General features: G+C 36.5%; 2 protein-coding genes across 2 annotated transcripts; both read right to left on the reverse strand.

The window, feature by feature from the left end:
* Positions 1 to 13,262: 13,262 nt before the first annotated feature.
* On the reverse strand, positions 13,263 to 15,090 carry LOC129576354 (zinc finger protein 184-like). Its single transcript, XM_055461306.1, has 3 exons — positions 14,277 to 15,090; positions 13,669 to 14,205; positions 13,263 to 13,601 (listed from the first exon to the last, which is right to left on the reverse strand). Exons 1-3 carry the CDS (start codon positions 14,892 to 14,894, stop codon positions 13,548 to 13,550), a joined length of 1,209 nt encoding a protein of 402 aa, XP_055317281.1. The 5' UTR covers positions 14,895 to 15,090; the 3' UTR covers positions 13,263 to 13,547.
* Positions 15,091 to 15,548: 458 nt separating this feature from the next.
* Positions 15,549 to 17,120, reverse strand: LOC129576355 (uncharacterized). Its single transcript, XM_055461307.1, has 3 exons — positions 16,439 to 17,120; positions 16,221 to 16,357; positions 15,549 to 15,945 (listed from the first exon to the last, which is right to left on the reverse strand). Exons 1-3 carry the CDS (start codon positions 17,034 to 17,036, stop codon positions 15,838 to 15,840), a joined length of 843 nt encoding a protein of 280 aa, XP_055317282.1. The 5' UTR covers positions 17,037 to 17,120; the 3' UTR covers positions 15,549 to 15,837.
* Positions 17,121 to 17,128: the final 8 nt, after the last annotated feature.

Raw genomic sequence — 17,128 nt, forward strand, 5'->3', positions numbered from 1 at the left:
AGCGCAAAACAAAACAATCAAGTGGTTTCTAAGAAATCAATCGCAACAAATGCAAATATTTTTCGTTTTATTTTCACCCTTCGCCCCCCGTTTCTGGCCCAAATTTTGATTCAAATAACAAACAAATAATCAATGTGAATTCTTGTGATTCTTCTGGAAACAAAAAAGGAATGCGCAATCAATTAAGACGGAAAATATTGTCGAATGTCTGCATTGCTGCTGTGTGCCCAAGCCTAGCTCCCGAATCAATATTATCACAACGGCATGTGTGTTATCTGCCACAATACCCAGTATTTACGGGACAATTATTATCTCCGACAGCGCGGATCAGATTTGTGGTAATTCAGCAACAGCTCAATGATCTGGCGCATAATTTGCAACACACACACGCACACACACACAGCAGATGTTTTGTTCAAACAAAAAATTATTTAATTTACATTTTCAAATGACGTTGCATGTCACTTTCAATAAAATCACTCCAACGCAACGAACTTGGATTTTTTCCTACAAATTTCATTTGACAACAAGAACAACATGCAAATAAAAAGAATTGATTCAGAACCATTTGTTTGGGTTAGGAATTATTTCTTTTCGGCACACCAAAGTGTTTGGAATTATTTGGATGGAATTTGTTTTTCATTCTTAGCGGCGGCGTTTACAATAGGCCTTCCGCTTTGGGGTCATAACTTATGCCAATCATGGCGCGACATACAAATTCCTTTGTGACCATTTATAGTGAAAAAAAATAAAAACAACGACAAAACAGCCATTCATATCCGAATAGACACCATTAGAGCTGCAGGGAAACCTAAATAACCACAGAGAGATTGCGAATAGATAATTAATTTAGTGGCAAGAAAACCACGCTACCATACATATGTATTTCTGTGTATGGCTTTTTCTTCTTCTTCTTCTTTTTCTTCGCCGTCGTCGAGGTTCTTCTACTCATATTCGACAAGCGACAATGTTGTCATTCTAAATTTTATTGCGCGTACCTTGAACGAATGCGATTTGGAAAGTGCTTTTCGATGCGACGCGCTGCGTCAACCGAATTGATTTATTAGTCATAGTATTGTGCGACACATTTCTGCGTTGCGTAAGGAAAGAAAAAAAAATGATCTCATTGGCTAATTGATAATACGTACATGTATATTCATTCATTCACGAAAAATCGTTTGTTCCTCAAAAAATAAAAGAAAAAAGAAGAAAAGAAAGAAAACGTTATTACGTAAACAACAATTGGAATCCTTATGTACGACATAACGACTGCAGAATATGAATACCTAAAAAAAAAAGCTTTTGCTCGCTCATAGCAAATAAGCTAATCGCCATCATACACACAGCAAACCAGCAAGAGAGATGGAGAGAAGAAGAAAGAAGCATAGAACAAAAAGTAATAGAAAATTATGGAACGATGAAAAATAAAAGTTATACATGGGTAAAAAGTAAGACATGAAACCCTATGTTATGCACTGTACTTAGACCGCAATGTTCTACTGTTTGTTTGACCATATCTCTATGAGTTGGCATTGTTATTGGTTTTCCTTGTATGAGTGGGTTCGCGTCACAGTTCACCAAATGAATGGTGGCGAAAAAAAAAACGAAAAAGAAAATCGAAGACGAATGAAAAAGCACTGAAATGCAAAACCATGAATTAGTAATCAAGTTCAAAATGGAAAAACTCAAATGAAGAAAAAAAAAACAAGAAAAAAACAAAAGAAAAGCAAAGAAGAAACAGTAAAACACGAAACACCAAAAGAGATCGACGTCACTACGATGAGATTTCTGGAAAATTACTTAGCTAAGCATTTCATTGTTGACGTCATTCGCACCTAATTTGAAATAGCATTAAGCACTTAGCACATTAGCCAACATTATAAACAAGGCAAGTCGAACAAGCCATAAGCTTCTTATTCGCCTTCCAACAAACCGTTTTCAATGTATCCTCATCAAAGAAGCCACTGAGTCACCACATCGTCGATGTCTTCGTTGTCGTCAGCAACAACCGGCTACTTGTACGCGGTCGTTATTCATTTTTTTTTGGGGGGTTTTATAAGCGAGCTTTGGCAAATCCTGGTTAGGCAAACCAAATGATTCAATTTTGTTGCAACGAATTTTTGCTGTCATAACCATACTGAATATTTGTAATGACAGACAACGTGAGCCAACATTTGAAATTGTGATACAACCGAGACGAATAATTGCGTTGCAGCATAAATTCTCGACTTTCTTATGCATAACTCGTGCAATTTACCGTCATTTTTCTTTTTGTCCAAAGTCATTTGATATGCAGCTTAGCTTCTGCATAATGGCCATTGACCTTGGACTTCTCTCATACTCTCATTGACTTTGAGATGCATCGCTGTTTTATTGTAATGGGTTGTTGTTGTTGCCAATCAAATCAAGAGTTTTTACGATTCCAATGAAGAAGTGCTTCCTGAATCAACGAAGATTCCATACTCACACAAAACGACGCATATTCATTTTTTTTTTTTACTCCTTCTCCCCCGAGATCCATACTTCGAAAATTAAACTAAATTGCAAGTAGTCAAGTAAATTCAAGTGAGAAAGCTTTGTGTTGGTGTATATGTTGTTTTCTGCTTGCGTTGGCGACTTTTTCTCTCTGTCGTTGTACGTTTTCTCTTCTGTTTCGTAATAAATTGTGTGTCACGGACACGAAAAACATTTACTGAGACTGCTGATTCGAAGCGTAAAATGACAGCAGTAAGTAAGCGCAGCACTTTCTATATGCTCGTATATAGACAAATCGTCGTATATGCATCTGAAGGATAATTTAGTCAGAATCGTTCGATTCAATATCAAAAGCCAGCGTGTGTGTATGTATGTATGTATGTATGTGTGCGCATGAGGGACACAGAATTTCGCCAAAGTGCAAGTGCGTCGTCACTCATTCGATGAATGTATATACGGAATTCGGAATTTTTGCGATTACATGTGCTTTGCGATGAGTGTTTACTGATTCGGTTTTTTCTATTCGATTGTTTTTTTTTTCTCGCTGGTATTAGTCGATTTTCAGCGGGGAAATTGCAATGTAATTCAAATGAGATATAAAACAGGTCTCGAACAATTAATTATTCATTCCGGTTGTGTTTTCGACGAATTTTCCCATTTGACGCGCATGAAATGGCTATTTTTGGGCATAAGGTGTCTATTTGGCGAAGTAGATTGATTTGTATGCTTTTCGATGGGAAAGGGCAAAGGTAAAAAATAATATATGGTGTCAGTATTACGATGAAAACATTTGCATAAACATTAGAACATAAGCCACGCAATATAGAGGAAAATCAACTCGATCCACGTGATAAACGCAAATCGATAATTTGAAATCGAATCACGACAATTCGTCATTATCTAAAACAAAACAGAAAGACAGAGAAAACATCGCCTCGAAACGAATGAAAAACAAATGACGAATCAAAACAATAACCAGCTGCGAAAGTGTGTAATCGTCTGATAGGGGGGAAACGAGAGAGCGAGCGAGAATTAGATGAAACAAGAGCGTTTAAAATAATAAACAACTTGAATACTTTTTATAAATCGGAAGTAATTTTTACCGAAGGTTGAATTCTAGCATTGTATCTTTGACTAATACACACCAACAGAGAGAATAATCATATTTTTCTCTCTCCTCATCGTCGTCGTCGTTGTCGTCAATTGTTATTCATATAACAGAAATGTGTACACAAATACTCGACATGATTTATACTTGAAATAAATTGAGAATCATAAACGAAACGATAAATAAAATCCGCACATTTACAATTGAAGTGTTTGTGTGAGCGAGAGCGCGAGAGGTAGAGAGAAAGAGAGAGAGAGAGAGAGAGAGAGAGAGAAAGAGAAAGAGAGAGAGAGAGAGAGAATGAGCTTGCGCTTGCTTGACTCAAGCATTACAGTGCACAATACACGCATACACATGCTGGTATGTTGACGTGCTGGCCAAAAGTGTAGTGGCGGTCAGGTAACCGAGAGAGAAGTATAGTCTCGATGTGAACAGTGTGTCGAGCGCATATTTAATAAATGTCCATGCAAAACCGAATCAAAACAAAACGATACAAGAAACACATAATCGGGCCAATTCATAGATGCGGACATGCTATCGTAATAATTATTCGAGCTTAAAACGAGCGCGATTTTTCAAGTTCACACGATGAGAAAGAAGAATAAAAAACAACAACGATACATGTATGTATAAAGGGCAATGTGCGATATGCGATGCATCATTGGCGTTATACGTGCTTTGGGACCAAATATACACAGCCATCAATCGCGCGCGCGCTCGATTACAACACTCCAACAGCGATGTAAGAGTGTGAGAGTGTCGATTTCATTTGTATTTTAAGAATGCATTGCGATAAAAATTTAGAGGAAACGTTGGCGGTGGCGCGAACGCTAAAATTAAAAGGTCTTTAATCAAAAAGCAATGGAAGGAAAATCGCTGATTTTCACCTTACATCATTGTTGCATGTGCAGCGTAGCACAATGTGCACATACCGTAGCCTTGGATTTTATATGAAAGAATGCAGTTCGCTGATATTGCCAATGGTATGAAAGGAGAAGAAAAAAAAAACGGATCGAACGAATTTCGTCCAAACTCTCTGGGTGAAACTAGTACATGCACACCACATTCAAGCAGCAGCAGCAGCAATGTTTTAAGCACAAATATCAAACCTTGCCCTTTCACAATGTGGTTTTTTCGGTGTAATGTGCTTGCTGTGTCCTTTTTTCAATGAGATTGTATTCATTGAATACGCATAAGCTGAAAAAAAAAAAACATGAAAATCGCTCAAGTGTACATGCACTCAAAAACCATAATTCATCGCGTTGAATCGGTTGTGTTGCACACATATACAGCAGAAATAAATGGTTTTTCACAGCGGTGATAAATGTTCCGTCGTGTTCTGTTTTCTTTGGGGGGCGAACATTAGAACACAAACCAACATTAAATTGAATGTTGCGATGAGGCACTCTCTCTCTCTCTCTTTCTGTCTCTTTTTCGCTAAAAAGATCGAGGTATTTCTGGAGGCATTCGATTGCCAAACTTGAGTGCGCGCGCGCTCATCACTCACAATGAATGAATGAACATAGAAGTTTTGCGTAAAATTTCAATGCTCATGTTTAATGTCAGTGTTACATTTGTTCGTCATAGAAAAGTTTAGCATAAACTCACCTTGAGTCGATGCCAAATATTACTTGCAACAATATTCAAACCAATAAAAAAGAGCGCGCGCATAGGCACATACACACCGTACATCTACATTGAATAATTAAATGTGGATTTTTAAGTGTGTGCGTGTATTTGTTTTTGTATTCCGACGAATTAAACGAAACGAATTTGGAATACGGATCAATGAATCATTTTATTTCGTGTTTATTCTAAATTTTCAAGTTGATTGTACTTGAGAAAAAAAAAATCAACAAAACAAAACATTGTAAACATGACTATTGTTCTTTTTTTTTCCATCACCGGAACTTTCCGGGTTGGAAAACACACATCTCACAAGTGTGTTCTACTTTCTGCAATTGTTGAAAATATTGTTGTGCACAAAAAAAAAACCATCGAAATAACCCGAAAACAGCATTCTAGAACCCATGTCTTCTGTCACGTTCGTCGTTAGATCGACACAACAATTTTCCGTTGTAAGTGTGTGTGTGTTTGTGTGTGTGTGTCGATTTCCGGAAAACAAGCGGCAACGGCAACACGTCGACATCGCGTGCTCATCCAATGAAATGCACTTTATTGTTGAATGTGGTGGAAATTGAATCAACTATTGCGGAAGAGATCCGATTATATCATACATTTGACACGATAAAACACAACGTTTCATGGCAAAAATCATTGTGCTATGAAATTTATGGGCTTTTGTTTAGAAGTGTTCACAAAACACGAATTTTCAAATTCATGAACACACGAACAACGAAGAAAACAACAGCAACAACAGACAAACAAACACGTTGCATTGTCTCACAGACGATGCGATTGTGTGTTATGTAGACAAAAGCATTAGTACGATCAATGAGACATATATATATATACATATATATAATAATAAAGCGCGCTTGCTCAGTCAAATACACCATACAATAATTGCTTTCCATTTCATTTAATTTCTTATTATTTGTTTCATTAACCAGACATGCATGTGGTGGATATGCGAGCGCACAAAACACATTTTCTATCGATAGATTGAGATACGATCGACATCGACCGCGAGTACCACACACAAAATATCTGACTTCGAGTTTCGACGAATGTCGATTGAGAAAGAGAGAAAGAAAAATAGAGCTAGAGAGCGAGAGAGATAGAGATTGTTGGGTGTACGATGTACGTGTTGTTCAATTGTAAGACAACAAATGCTGTGTGAATGCGAAAACAGCTGCATGATCTAAATATAAGTGAGTGACCTCATTAACTGTCATCAAGTATGCCGAACAAACATTAATTTTCATGCGTCTTCTAAACTTCTTTTTAAGAGACTAATTAAAAGAAAAGGAGACTTTCTTCGAAAAAAGAAAAGAAACACACATGAAACTGAGAAAAACAAACCAAACACTTGAATGGCAGATTCCATTTCTTTTGCAATTGAATAACTCTCCTCTCTGTCTCTCTCCCTCATTTGCTCAATAATTTCATATCATAAAATTTTCAATTGAATTTTACTGACATTTTTATAGACAAGGACTTTTCCCACAAAACCGTTTCATTTTAATTGGCAATTGATTGGGTCTATCTCATTTGACGGTCACAAATTCTTTAGATTAATTGACTTTTTCAATACTCGATTGAATCAATAGTAAAAATAAGTTCGATTAATGTACCAGAAATTGCAATTCATCGCATAGACACGTTTGTTGGTTTTTTCAATATGTGTTCGCTAACCTGCTGTGGAAGTAAGTATTGGGTATGCAGAATTGGGAAGTATTCCGCACGTACTTTAAATGTCAGCATATGTCAGTAAGCATTGAATTGCATTTAGTTAGTTCTGATGGCTATTTTTAAATCAGTTTGCATATTGATACCGATCAATTGTGGGCTAAAACGTCGTTTATATGGCTTTCGTGCACTTTCGTTTTATGCACTTGACTTGGAGACGACTGACCGATTTCGTGATGGTTTTTTTTTTTGTTCGCTTCTGAAAAATGTCTGTGCAACAAAAATATCAAGGTATTTCATTTTGGTGACCATTTAAAAATTGGTGAAAATGCCAAGAACCTTCGTCAAAACCATATCACAAAGTAAACTGAATTAATAAAGCAACAACAAAAAATGGTTATTGAAAGCTCCAACCATTTGAGCATACTAAAAACAGAATTTATTTTTTGTTGTTGTCATGTCGCGTGGTGTGTGTGTGTGTGTACATTTCGCTAAGACATTTTCGCTTTCATTTGTTTCGCCATGCTGTGTGCAATTCGACAATGGGAGAACAGAACAGCGCGAACGAATGAAAGAAAAAAAAGCGAGCGCAAAGTGGAAAAACACCTGAATGTTATACAGGATTTACGATGCAAATGGTGCAGAAAGAGTGCGGGCCAAGAAATGTATGTGTGCACATCGACCGACCGACCGACCACCACGTCTCTTGGCTTAATTTCGTTTGCTGTGCGTCACACAATGAAACCGAATCAAGCGAAATTTAAAATCATTTCCCCATCAAAATTGCTTTCCACCAACAATTGCACATGGGTCCACCAGCATTATTGTTGGTAGTCATGCAATTTCAAGTCCAATTCAGTGCGTTCCAATGCAAGTAAGCTATGAAAAAAAAAATAAATAAACGGCAGCTTATTTCAAACCATGCAAGCGAAAGAAAATATGGATTCGATAGAGAGATAAACTGAAACGAGTGTGCGCTCCCTTGCGTTCTCCAAAGAACGTATTATATGTATGGTGTGTGCTACACATGCTTCGCTCTCTGCGATAGCACGCCGATAAAATTTACTGCACACTTCTCTGGTTTTTTTTTTCTTCTCATCCAATAAAAACAAAAGCAGTGAAAAGAATAAAAATCGTACACACTCAACGAGCGCTGCACACAGTGCATGCATAAATATAAAGTGTGTGTATATAAGTGGCGCATTCAACGCCAGCAACAAGCTTAAATGAAAAACTGCGACAACAATTCAACGTATTAATCTCATTCGGAAAATGGGTCAAGTTCATGCACCTTGTTCGGGTGTATATGCTCGCGTCATTCGCATTTAAATTGCATTGTGTGGTGTTGGCTTCGCATATCACGACTCTCAGCCAGTGTGTACAGAGTCAAGAATACGAGATACTATTTGCATTTGACATTTAGACGTCGGTGCTGCTTTCGCACGTGGGTACTTGCTACTCACCAGGCGGCGAATCAAGTTTTCTCTCTCGCAAGTGAACATGTTTTGGCATCACATTATGTACGTATGCTTCATTATATAATCGTAATAAATCCTCGCACCCAATTATTCGATCATTTTATTTCTCTCTCGGTGTGTGTGTGTGTGTGTGTCTCGATAGCTTTGTCGGCTAAACGGATCAAAGTTCACACACAAAGTTTTTTTCGCTTTTTTTTAAATCAAATTATACGCTTGCTTGAGAATGCAACAAATGATTTAATCGTCTTGATTCGCTTAAAAATGCATATAAATTACATTATCCACAATGATTGGGCACATTTGACATGCCGATAAATAAATGGAGTCGTCGAAATGTGAAATTCATTCATTGCGGCCAGTTCTCCGTTGGTTTAATTTTGTTCGTTGTTATTTTCGTCGATTTTATAAGTCACCGTCACATTATAAAAACAGCAGTTCCTATCTTTAATAAATACTGCTATTTTATTATACTTTTGACAGTTTAACATAATTTCATTCCGCCGAAAAGTCATTAAATTTATGCAATCGTTGTGTCGGCATTGAGTCGGTGGAGTTATTACTTTTAACGCACACGAAAAACAAAAATTACATGCTTGTTCTAGGAATAAGAAACGAGATTTTCGCTTGATTCAGAACCAGCTAAAAATGCACGAAATGCAGTTGCAATTTAAATGCACGCGGCCTGCTGTTTCCAAGACCCTGGATAACCAACAATGCAACTAGCCACAAATGGACTTGTTCCTTCCGATTGGTTGGGCTAAACAACACGAGACGAACGGAAAAAATGAAACAAATAAAAATAACGTGATTTTTCATGAATCATTTGCCGGACAATACAAATGGCGAGAAAAGAGCGAGCAAATCTCTCGTTTGCCATCCATTTATGTAGATATATCGCACAAGTGCCGAAGTGTTGTGCCGTATGATTCGTTTACATCGAATGGAACGAACGAAGAAGAAAAAAAACCAAATGAAATGAATGATTGTGCGTTCGCTCGTTCATTCGTGCTCGATCATCCACACACAAACAAATCGTTAAGGTTATCGAACACACCGCAATTTTAAATAAAAACACAATAATTAATGCTCGTTGAAATACTTGTAGTTAAATGACTAGTACGGCTTCTTTATTATTGTTCGTTGTTGTTTTTCCTCTCGTCGGCTCATTCAATTCGGAACTGAGAACAAAAATAGCACCGTCCGAACGAGACGACATCAATCGAGTTGAAAAGAGAGCATTAAACGGAAGTTAAGTGATGCTTTGTACGTGTAGCTAGTGTTTAAATGCAAAGAGACTGACCTTATACTATTCACTTTGTGAATAGACAACAATTCACACACAATATGAATACAAAAAAAAGTCAGTCAGCGGGGCGAAAAAAAAAAACACCAACAACAACAACAACAACCGCAGCGCAAACAATATTGATTAAATTAAATGTGCCAAATCGGAAGCAAAAGTAGAAATAGAATCGCTTGAGCCTGAGTGTGTATGTGCTTTTTAGCAGCAATCGCAAGCTTTTGTGTACGCCTCTCTCAAACTTGACACATAGTTCCTGGTTTGCAGTTAAACCACATTTAACTATGCGGAACTAGAATCGCCTTTTTTTCCTCTTTCTGTTTACAACTGTTTGTTTGTTTTAATTTTTTTTCTTCTGCTTATGACAAGATCGTTTCGTTGTTTTGATTTTTATTTTTAAAATTGCCAATCACTTACTCTATTTGTTTTGTTACTTAGAATTTTTGTGCCCTGGTTCCGTTTTTTTTTTTTTTTTCAATTGTCACTCACCTGATGTGCACGTACACTTTTGCGATTGGCCGCTGTCTTTTTCGATTTGATCTGTTCGGACAATGGGGAAGGTCTTTCGATATTTCAGCATCATTTGCACGATATTACGAACCTAAATGGACATGCATACTCAAATATGGTGGCCAACAGAGAATTCGTCTTGACAAATATTTATTTTAAATTTTTTGGGGTAATTTACACGACAATAATTCCAATGAAACTATTGAGTATCACAGTTTTTGGGGTGACAAATCGAAAATTTGCATTGAAACGATGAATTATGTTGACGATTATACTTTGAAACAGAACCCAAATGAATTGGATTTGTTTCTTTCATTCTGTAAAAATTCTGATTTTCAAAAACAAAATGCTTGTCATTTCCAATTATATCTATGTTTATTCATGACCTTTTTCCTCCCATGAAACGAATGCTCCATGAAAGGCATGTAAATTTTGACAGAAAAATTAATGAAGAAACGATTAGAAAATGCGATTAGTGGGTTTCATATCATTTGCACGATCCAAGGTGATCGAACTATCGCAATATCTATCTATCATTGTTTGTTTCAATTGCAAAAAAATGCTAAAAATAGTAGCGATAGAAGGCAGAAAAACGGTATTTTCACAAACTAACGTACTGATAAGCACTTTAGTGAGAGAAAAAATGCTGTCCAAAAAAGGAAGCAAATAAATGAGATGCGATGAAAACAATTATGTAAATACATCGGAAAAAATGTAAACAAAAAACTTGAAAACAAATGAAAAAGTGCAAATTGTAGCGATAATCATTTGAGAAACGAGCTGCTTCAGCTAATAAAAATGAGTTAAGATTGAAGGACAATAAAGAAAACAAGGAAAAGTCAAGTCTACAACTTGAAGATAAGCTATTTTCAACCGAATTGAACAGCTCATACTTCGTGTCATAGCCATCTAGCAAGTTGATCATGGATTAGAGTAAATTCAAATGTGTTTTTTTTTTGTTACGTGTGTACACATGACCGCGCGTGGCTGAATCGCAAATTCGATCGTTCAAGCTCAATGTAAACAGAAAACACGTGACCCATGTTAGCAAAAAAAAAAAACCATTGGATTTGGCGTTTCCTTTTTTTGCTATCAACAATCTCTGTTTACGGTAGTTTGTTGTTTCTTTTGCCGGAATGGGAGATTATAATCGCCCAAAATGATCAACACTTAAATTGATTATTTTCGTTGCACAAAAGAATGATCTAAAACGAGGCGAAACGATGAGAGAGAAAAAACGCGAGCGCACATTCGCACATAACACAGACGAGCGCAACTCTGACGTTCCTTACATTCGTAGCTCGACAGACAGTCTGGCATTGAGAAATCGACATAACGAATGTGCACAGCATATAACGAAGTGTACATAAACGATGAATGACAATAATGAAGCAAGTAAATGAGCGTGATATGGATGAATCTCACACAGAGAGCTTTCATTCGATTGCTATATATCGAATCGACGATTGGCACAGTATTAAATGCAAATACATGGACAATTTCCATAGTTGTATTCTGTTCATTGCATTTCGATTGATAAAGAAGTTGACGAAAAAGGGTAGGTAAAAATCAAACAAAAAGAAACTCGATACTTCAAAGGTAAAATTCCAGGAACCGTAGGTAAGTCAACACAGGTGAGAACAATAAGTGTGATATATAAATGACCGCGAAAATCGTCGTTTTTTTTTTTCTTCGTCTTGTGTAAAATATGAGTCGTTTCAAAAGTCCTTTCAAGCCGCAAGCGACATGTTCTTATGTGTGTCCAACTTAAAATGCATCGATCGAAATTGCAGTGAATCGTGTGTGTGGCGGCGCTTAATGAAGGAGTCCCGCCTCGAGATGTGTGTGTTTGTTATTCAGAACAATCACATAGCATTGATCTGCGCTAAGCGATCACTTATTGATTGCATTGAACTATTTGAACTTGATTGAATCGAGAGGTTCAAGGGAATGATTATTTTCAAGGAGCCATGAAATATGCGTCGTCGTCGTCGTCGTCGAAAGAAAACAAACTTTCTCATAAACTTACTGAAACTATCGTCATGGCCATGAGCAAATTGTACGATGCAACAATATCATTTGTATAGAATAAACAATTTGAAGTATGAAGCGAAAAAAAACCCAATCAATTATCACCCAAATCAGCAGTATAGAAAATTTCCTTACTTCGTCAATTCACAAAACAGAGAGAGAGAAAAAATGAACCGTTGAAACAACAGCAACAACAACAACAACTGTTACAAACAATTTCGAGAATCGGACCTATTACATAATTATTACTGTCAATGTTCTTGGCCATCCAAAAAAGCCGCAGTTTTATTTACATGTAAAAACAATTGTGCAGATCTTGAACTTTTCATGATGTTGATGGGCCCACCGCTCATTCGCCTTTATTTTTTTTAATTGAACAATTAATTCCAAAATAAACAAATGCACGATTCTATATTTATCATCGCCTGATTGCACGTCAATTGACGATCAACAACGTTTATGCGCACTCTTGTCTATATGTGATAAAATGTATTTAATTATCATTCATAAAAGGTGAGAACGTCCAATGAACGTCGCACATTTGGATAAATGCCATCTGAATATGGACCAGAGCCACTACAAGAACAGAGCAGTGAATTTGCTGTCTGTTCATCCGCTGTTGGTTAGCAGTTCATTTCAGCTGAAGCTGTTGGTATAGCAATTCAATCAACAGCGCGATACATGTGGAACACTGTAAATATCACACGGTAACACAAATAAATAAACAAAGCTAATCCATACAAACGAAGCTATGTCTGTGCGATGTCACTTCAAAAATGTGATTAAATTCATACTTGCTACTAACACGTTGTTGGAGTCTCAAAATTAGAGTTGGTGTGCGATGCTTACAGGGTATTGTGTGCCAAAGTAGACTACGGGCGCCTTATAATAGCAGCAGCTGGGAAGACAGCAAATTCACTGCTCTTGTCTAGTAGTGACTCTGGTCCATATTCAGATGGCATTCATCCAAATGTTTCGGGAGACTTGAAATCAACCATTTTCACAAGATGGCGTATGCAATTGAGTCAGAATTTAAAAGAAAAATCAATTTTTTAAATATTTTTTCCCCTTTTTTATTCTTCATATTCAAAAACCGTCAGGATTTATATTTAAAAAAATTCAATGTTAGTGCAGAAACTTCCGTGCTAAACTGATAAAGAAACAACCCAAATGTGTTTAATAAAAAAAAATGGTATAAAATTGAAATACGATTCAAAATCAACCAAAACGATATGGTTAAACTAAATAAATTCGTCCGCATTTGTTCATATTTCCATTTTTTTTTTATAATTTCATCTAATCTACTCTATTCTACTGTCATGTCTAACTGCGGTTAAACTCGTTCGGGATGTATGTGCCGTATGTGTTTGGTTAGGCTAGATTTTGCCTGAAAGGAAAAACAAGAAGAAAACGAGAATAAGAGTTTTTCCATTGAGTTTATAGAAGACACTTACCGGGAATTGTTTCGAGCAATACTCGCACATCACCTCTTTTTCGCCCATGTGGGTAATTTTAATATGACGCTTTAGATTATCCATTCGATGATGCATATCTCGGCAAATATGGCATTGAAACTTGCGATTTTTGCATGTTATCTCATGCTTTTTCATTTCATTGGCATCGAAAAAGCCACGTCCACACGTCGAACAATGCATATCAAAGTCATCGGCATGCAGTTTAATGTGCTGATTAAGATGCGATACTCTGGTGAATCGTCTTTGGCACACAACACAGGCAAATGGTCGTTCGCCAGTATGCTTTCGCTTATGCAGATCCAGATTACCAATGCTGAATGTCATGTATTTGCATTGATCGCACGTGTATCGTCGTGTTTTGCATTTGGTCTCATGCTTTTTGGATGCATTCTCGTCGGGAAAACCTCGCCCGCACGAACCACAATGAAAGTCATAGTGCACGGCATGGAGAGACATGTGCCGATTGAGATCAGTCTTTTGTGCAAATCGCTTGGGGCAAAATTCACATGAATGTGGCTTGAATGAAGAAAAAAAAGAAAGAAAAATTAAATATTTTTTCTTCTTTGTAAATCTAAAGAAATACACACCTTTTCTCCGGTATGCATGAGCATATGACGTTTCAAATGACTCGGTCGTTTACATGTAAATTTACAGAGGCTACATTCGACGAGTTTGAGCATTAACGATGAAAGCGTCCGACCTCTTTTCCCTTTGTTTTCATTTTGTCCTTTTTGCTTGGGCTCCCTTTGTTTCTTTGGCTTCTTTGCTTTTGTTTCGTTTGCGTTCGTCTTTTCGATTGGGTGCTTCCGTTTTCTAATACTACACTTTTGTAATGGTTCTGTCGGTGTTTTTAATGATTCTTCTGCTGGATTTTCCAGATTTTCATTATTCAACGTGAGCTGAAGGGCCTCAATATTCACCTTTTCTTCGAAATAAACTTGTTCAACTGGTGACAATTCGGCTGGCTCTTGCTCATCAAATTGCTGATGAGTTTCATCGATTTCGAATTTAAACGATTCAATTATTTCGATACTCGGTTGTACAGCTGCATCAATTGCTTCATCATCCGATTCTTTCTCCGACTTTATATCCACAATTATCGGCAATGGCATATATTCCACATATCGATCCGTTTGGGTCGATGCATCTTTTAATTGTGATTTATATGCAGTCACCTTTGAATTTCGATTCGCTTTTTTTTTCATTTTTAGCAACGGCCACTTTGATGATACACTATGGCTTTAGGAAGTTCAATCGTCTTACCATTCAACACAATCAACATTTAATAGCAACCGATGGATGTGAAAAATGTTTCAACACGATTTATATGCAAATTACAAAAGTATTATTATCTCTTCCAATAACAACCGCATTTTGTTTGTTATTGTTCTAATGACGTTCGGAACATTTTCTGACGTTTTATGGTGTTGCCATACACACAATGTTGAATCGATTCAAATGAAGTTGGTCGCAATACATCCCATTTGAATCAGTTTTTACGACCCGCTTAGTCGGTCATTTTTGAATTGAATATTTATTTTAAAGAAAGTTTTATTTCATAAAAAAAAAAAAATCGAGAAAATAATTTATTTTTGACAACTTTCCTTTCAATATAGAGTAGTTTCTCAAATAAATCCGATAAATAAGTTAACTTTCGAATTTTGTCGAGTTTCAATCCAATTAAGGAGATGGATGTGAAGCAATTTTTTTTCCTCTAAAGAGAGAAAAAGTGAAAATATGTTCGGAACTTTTCATTTTTTGTCTACTGTTTGTCAATTGAAAAAACCGTTTGTTGAAACCCCAATCCCATGAAAATTAACAAAAACCAAATAAAAAATAAAACTTTATGTCTTGTTTGAAATTTCAACATTTTATTAAAGAAAACCCATGTGCAAATATTTCGACAGACTGTTAACTAATTGATTCAATTCATAGACAGTTAAAATTCTCAGTCAATTGATTAATTTCAGGCATTTTTAACCGATCAGTTATCTTTTCGGAGAGTATTTATCAGACGATCATCGACTATAGCTGAAGTTAACTAAAATCGTCTGTTTTGTTTGAGATAATAATTTTGCTCAGTCAACAATTATCTGGAATGTGCGAAATTAAGCGATTGCTCAGTGTTTACTCCCATCTACACACGTTTCATACATAATCTACACACGTCTTATACATAGAATCAGGGAAACCTATTAGAGACATTTCATTATTTGTCCCTGGAACCTCTTGTAAGCTACCGCATATCTTGTTCTCCTAAAAAAACACAAAAGAGTGTTAGAAAAATTTTCATTATCAGAACTGGATGCCTGAGAATAATGACCGCATTTTGTTTCAATGTGCAATTAAGTGAATCTTGAAAAAGTTAGTGTGCAAGAACAGGGCCAATGTTATTGCCATCATGGCTTACAAAACCCAGAAAAACTATGTAGATGTGAAATTCACACAATATATTTCAAAATTCACATTCAACGGCCCATTGAAATAAATGTAGCGATCATTCTCAATCAGAAATTATAATGCATACTCACAATTATACACTTTACAAAATCCAATAATATACCAAAGCGAAATTCCAATTGGAAATTCCAATCGGGGCTCCAGCGCGAAAATCCAACTAGTAATGGTCCTTCGGTGAGATTAGTTGTCTTCCTTACAATTACAGGACCTTTCAATTTGAACAAAATTGAATAAATTAAATTTATTTTATCAAATTATGGATTATGTGTGGGTGAAATTAAAATCTTACCTCCTTCCGTGCGCCTTAAATCTCCTTTTTCGACTATAAATGATGAATATGGTTCAGTGTCATTCGTTATTGTTGCTGTTCCGCATTTCAATAGCGTCGAATTGTACTCGCTTATTCCATGGTAATTATTATAACCACACAGTTCAACAGTGTTTCCGTTTTTCATGTACACGTCGCCGTCGTCCTTTTCAGCCAAACGTATTGGACAAATCGTTGGTCCAAGTGGTAATGGTTCTTTGAGTGTAAGCAAAGCCAAACCAACATGGTGGTATCGACATAAATAAGGAATACGCTTCAAACTAGCTACGTGCCCAATTAGTCCACCATTTAATCTGTTTGTTGTGCCAACTCGCACTGATATGTTCTTATGCTCACTCATCATATAAGAATCCTTCGATCCCGTATAATATCTTACACAATTGACTAAAGTGACAATTTGCGTGGAAGAGATTATTGCTCCACTACATGCTCTCAAGCCTCGCACATTTTTCTCAGCAGGCAGAATAGCCGCATGATAACAGAATCGCGACGAATCAGGTTCTATCATCGCGGTCAATACCAGTGGCACTATGGCGAAAAGTAAAGTAACTAACAACATTTTTCGTCAATATTTTTTAAAGAAAATAAACGCTCAAGCAGAAAAAATTATTCAGAATTCAATGGCAGAACAAAAAATCATGTCCAAGTGGA

Source organism: Sitodiplosis mosellana, unplaced genomic scaffold (assembly GCF_009176505.1).
Source record: "Sitodiplosis mosellana isolate CC-2019 unplaced genomic scaffold, AAFC_SMos_1.0 Smas_scaffold_6181, whole genome shotgun sequence".
NCBI classification, from domain to species: Eukaryota; Metazoa; Arthropoda; class Insecta; order Diptera; family Cecidomyiidae; genus Sitodiplosis; species Sitodiplosis mosellana.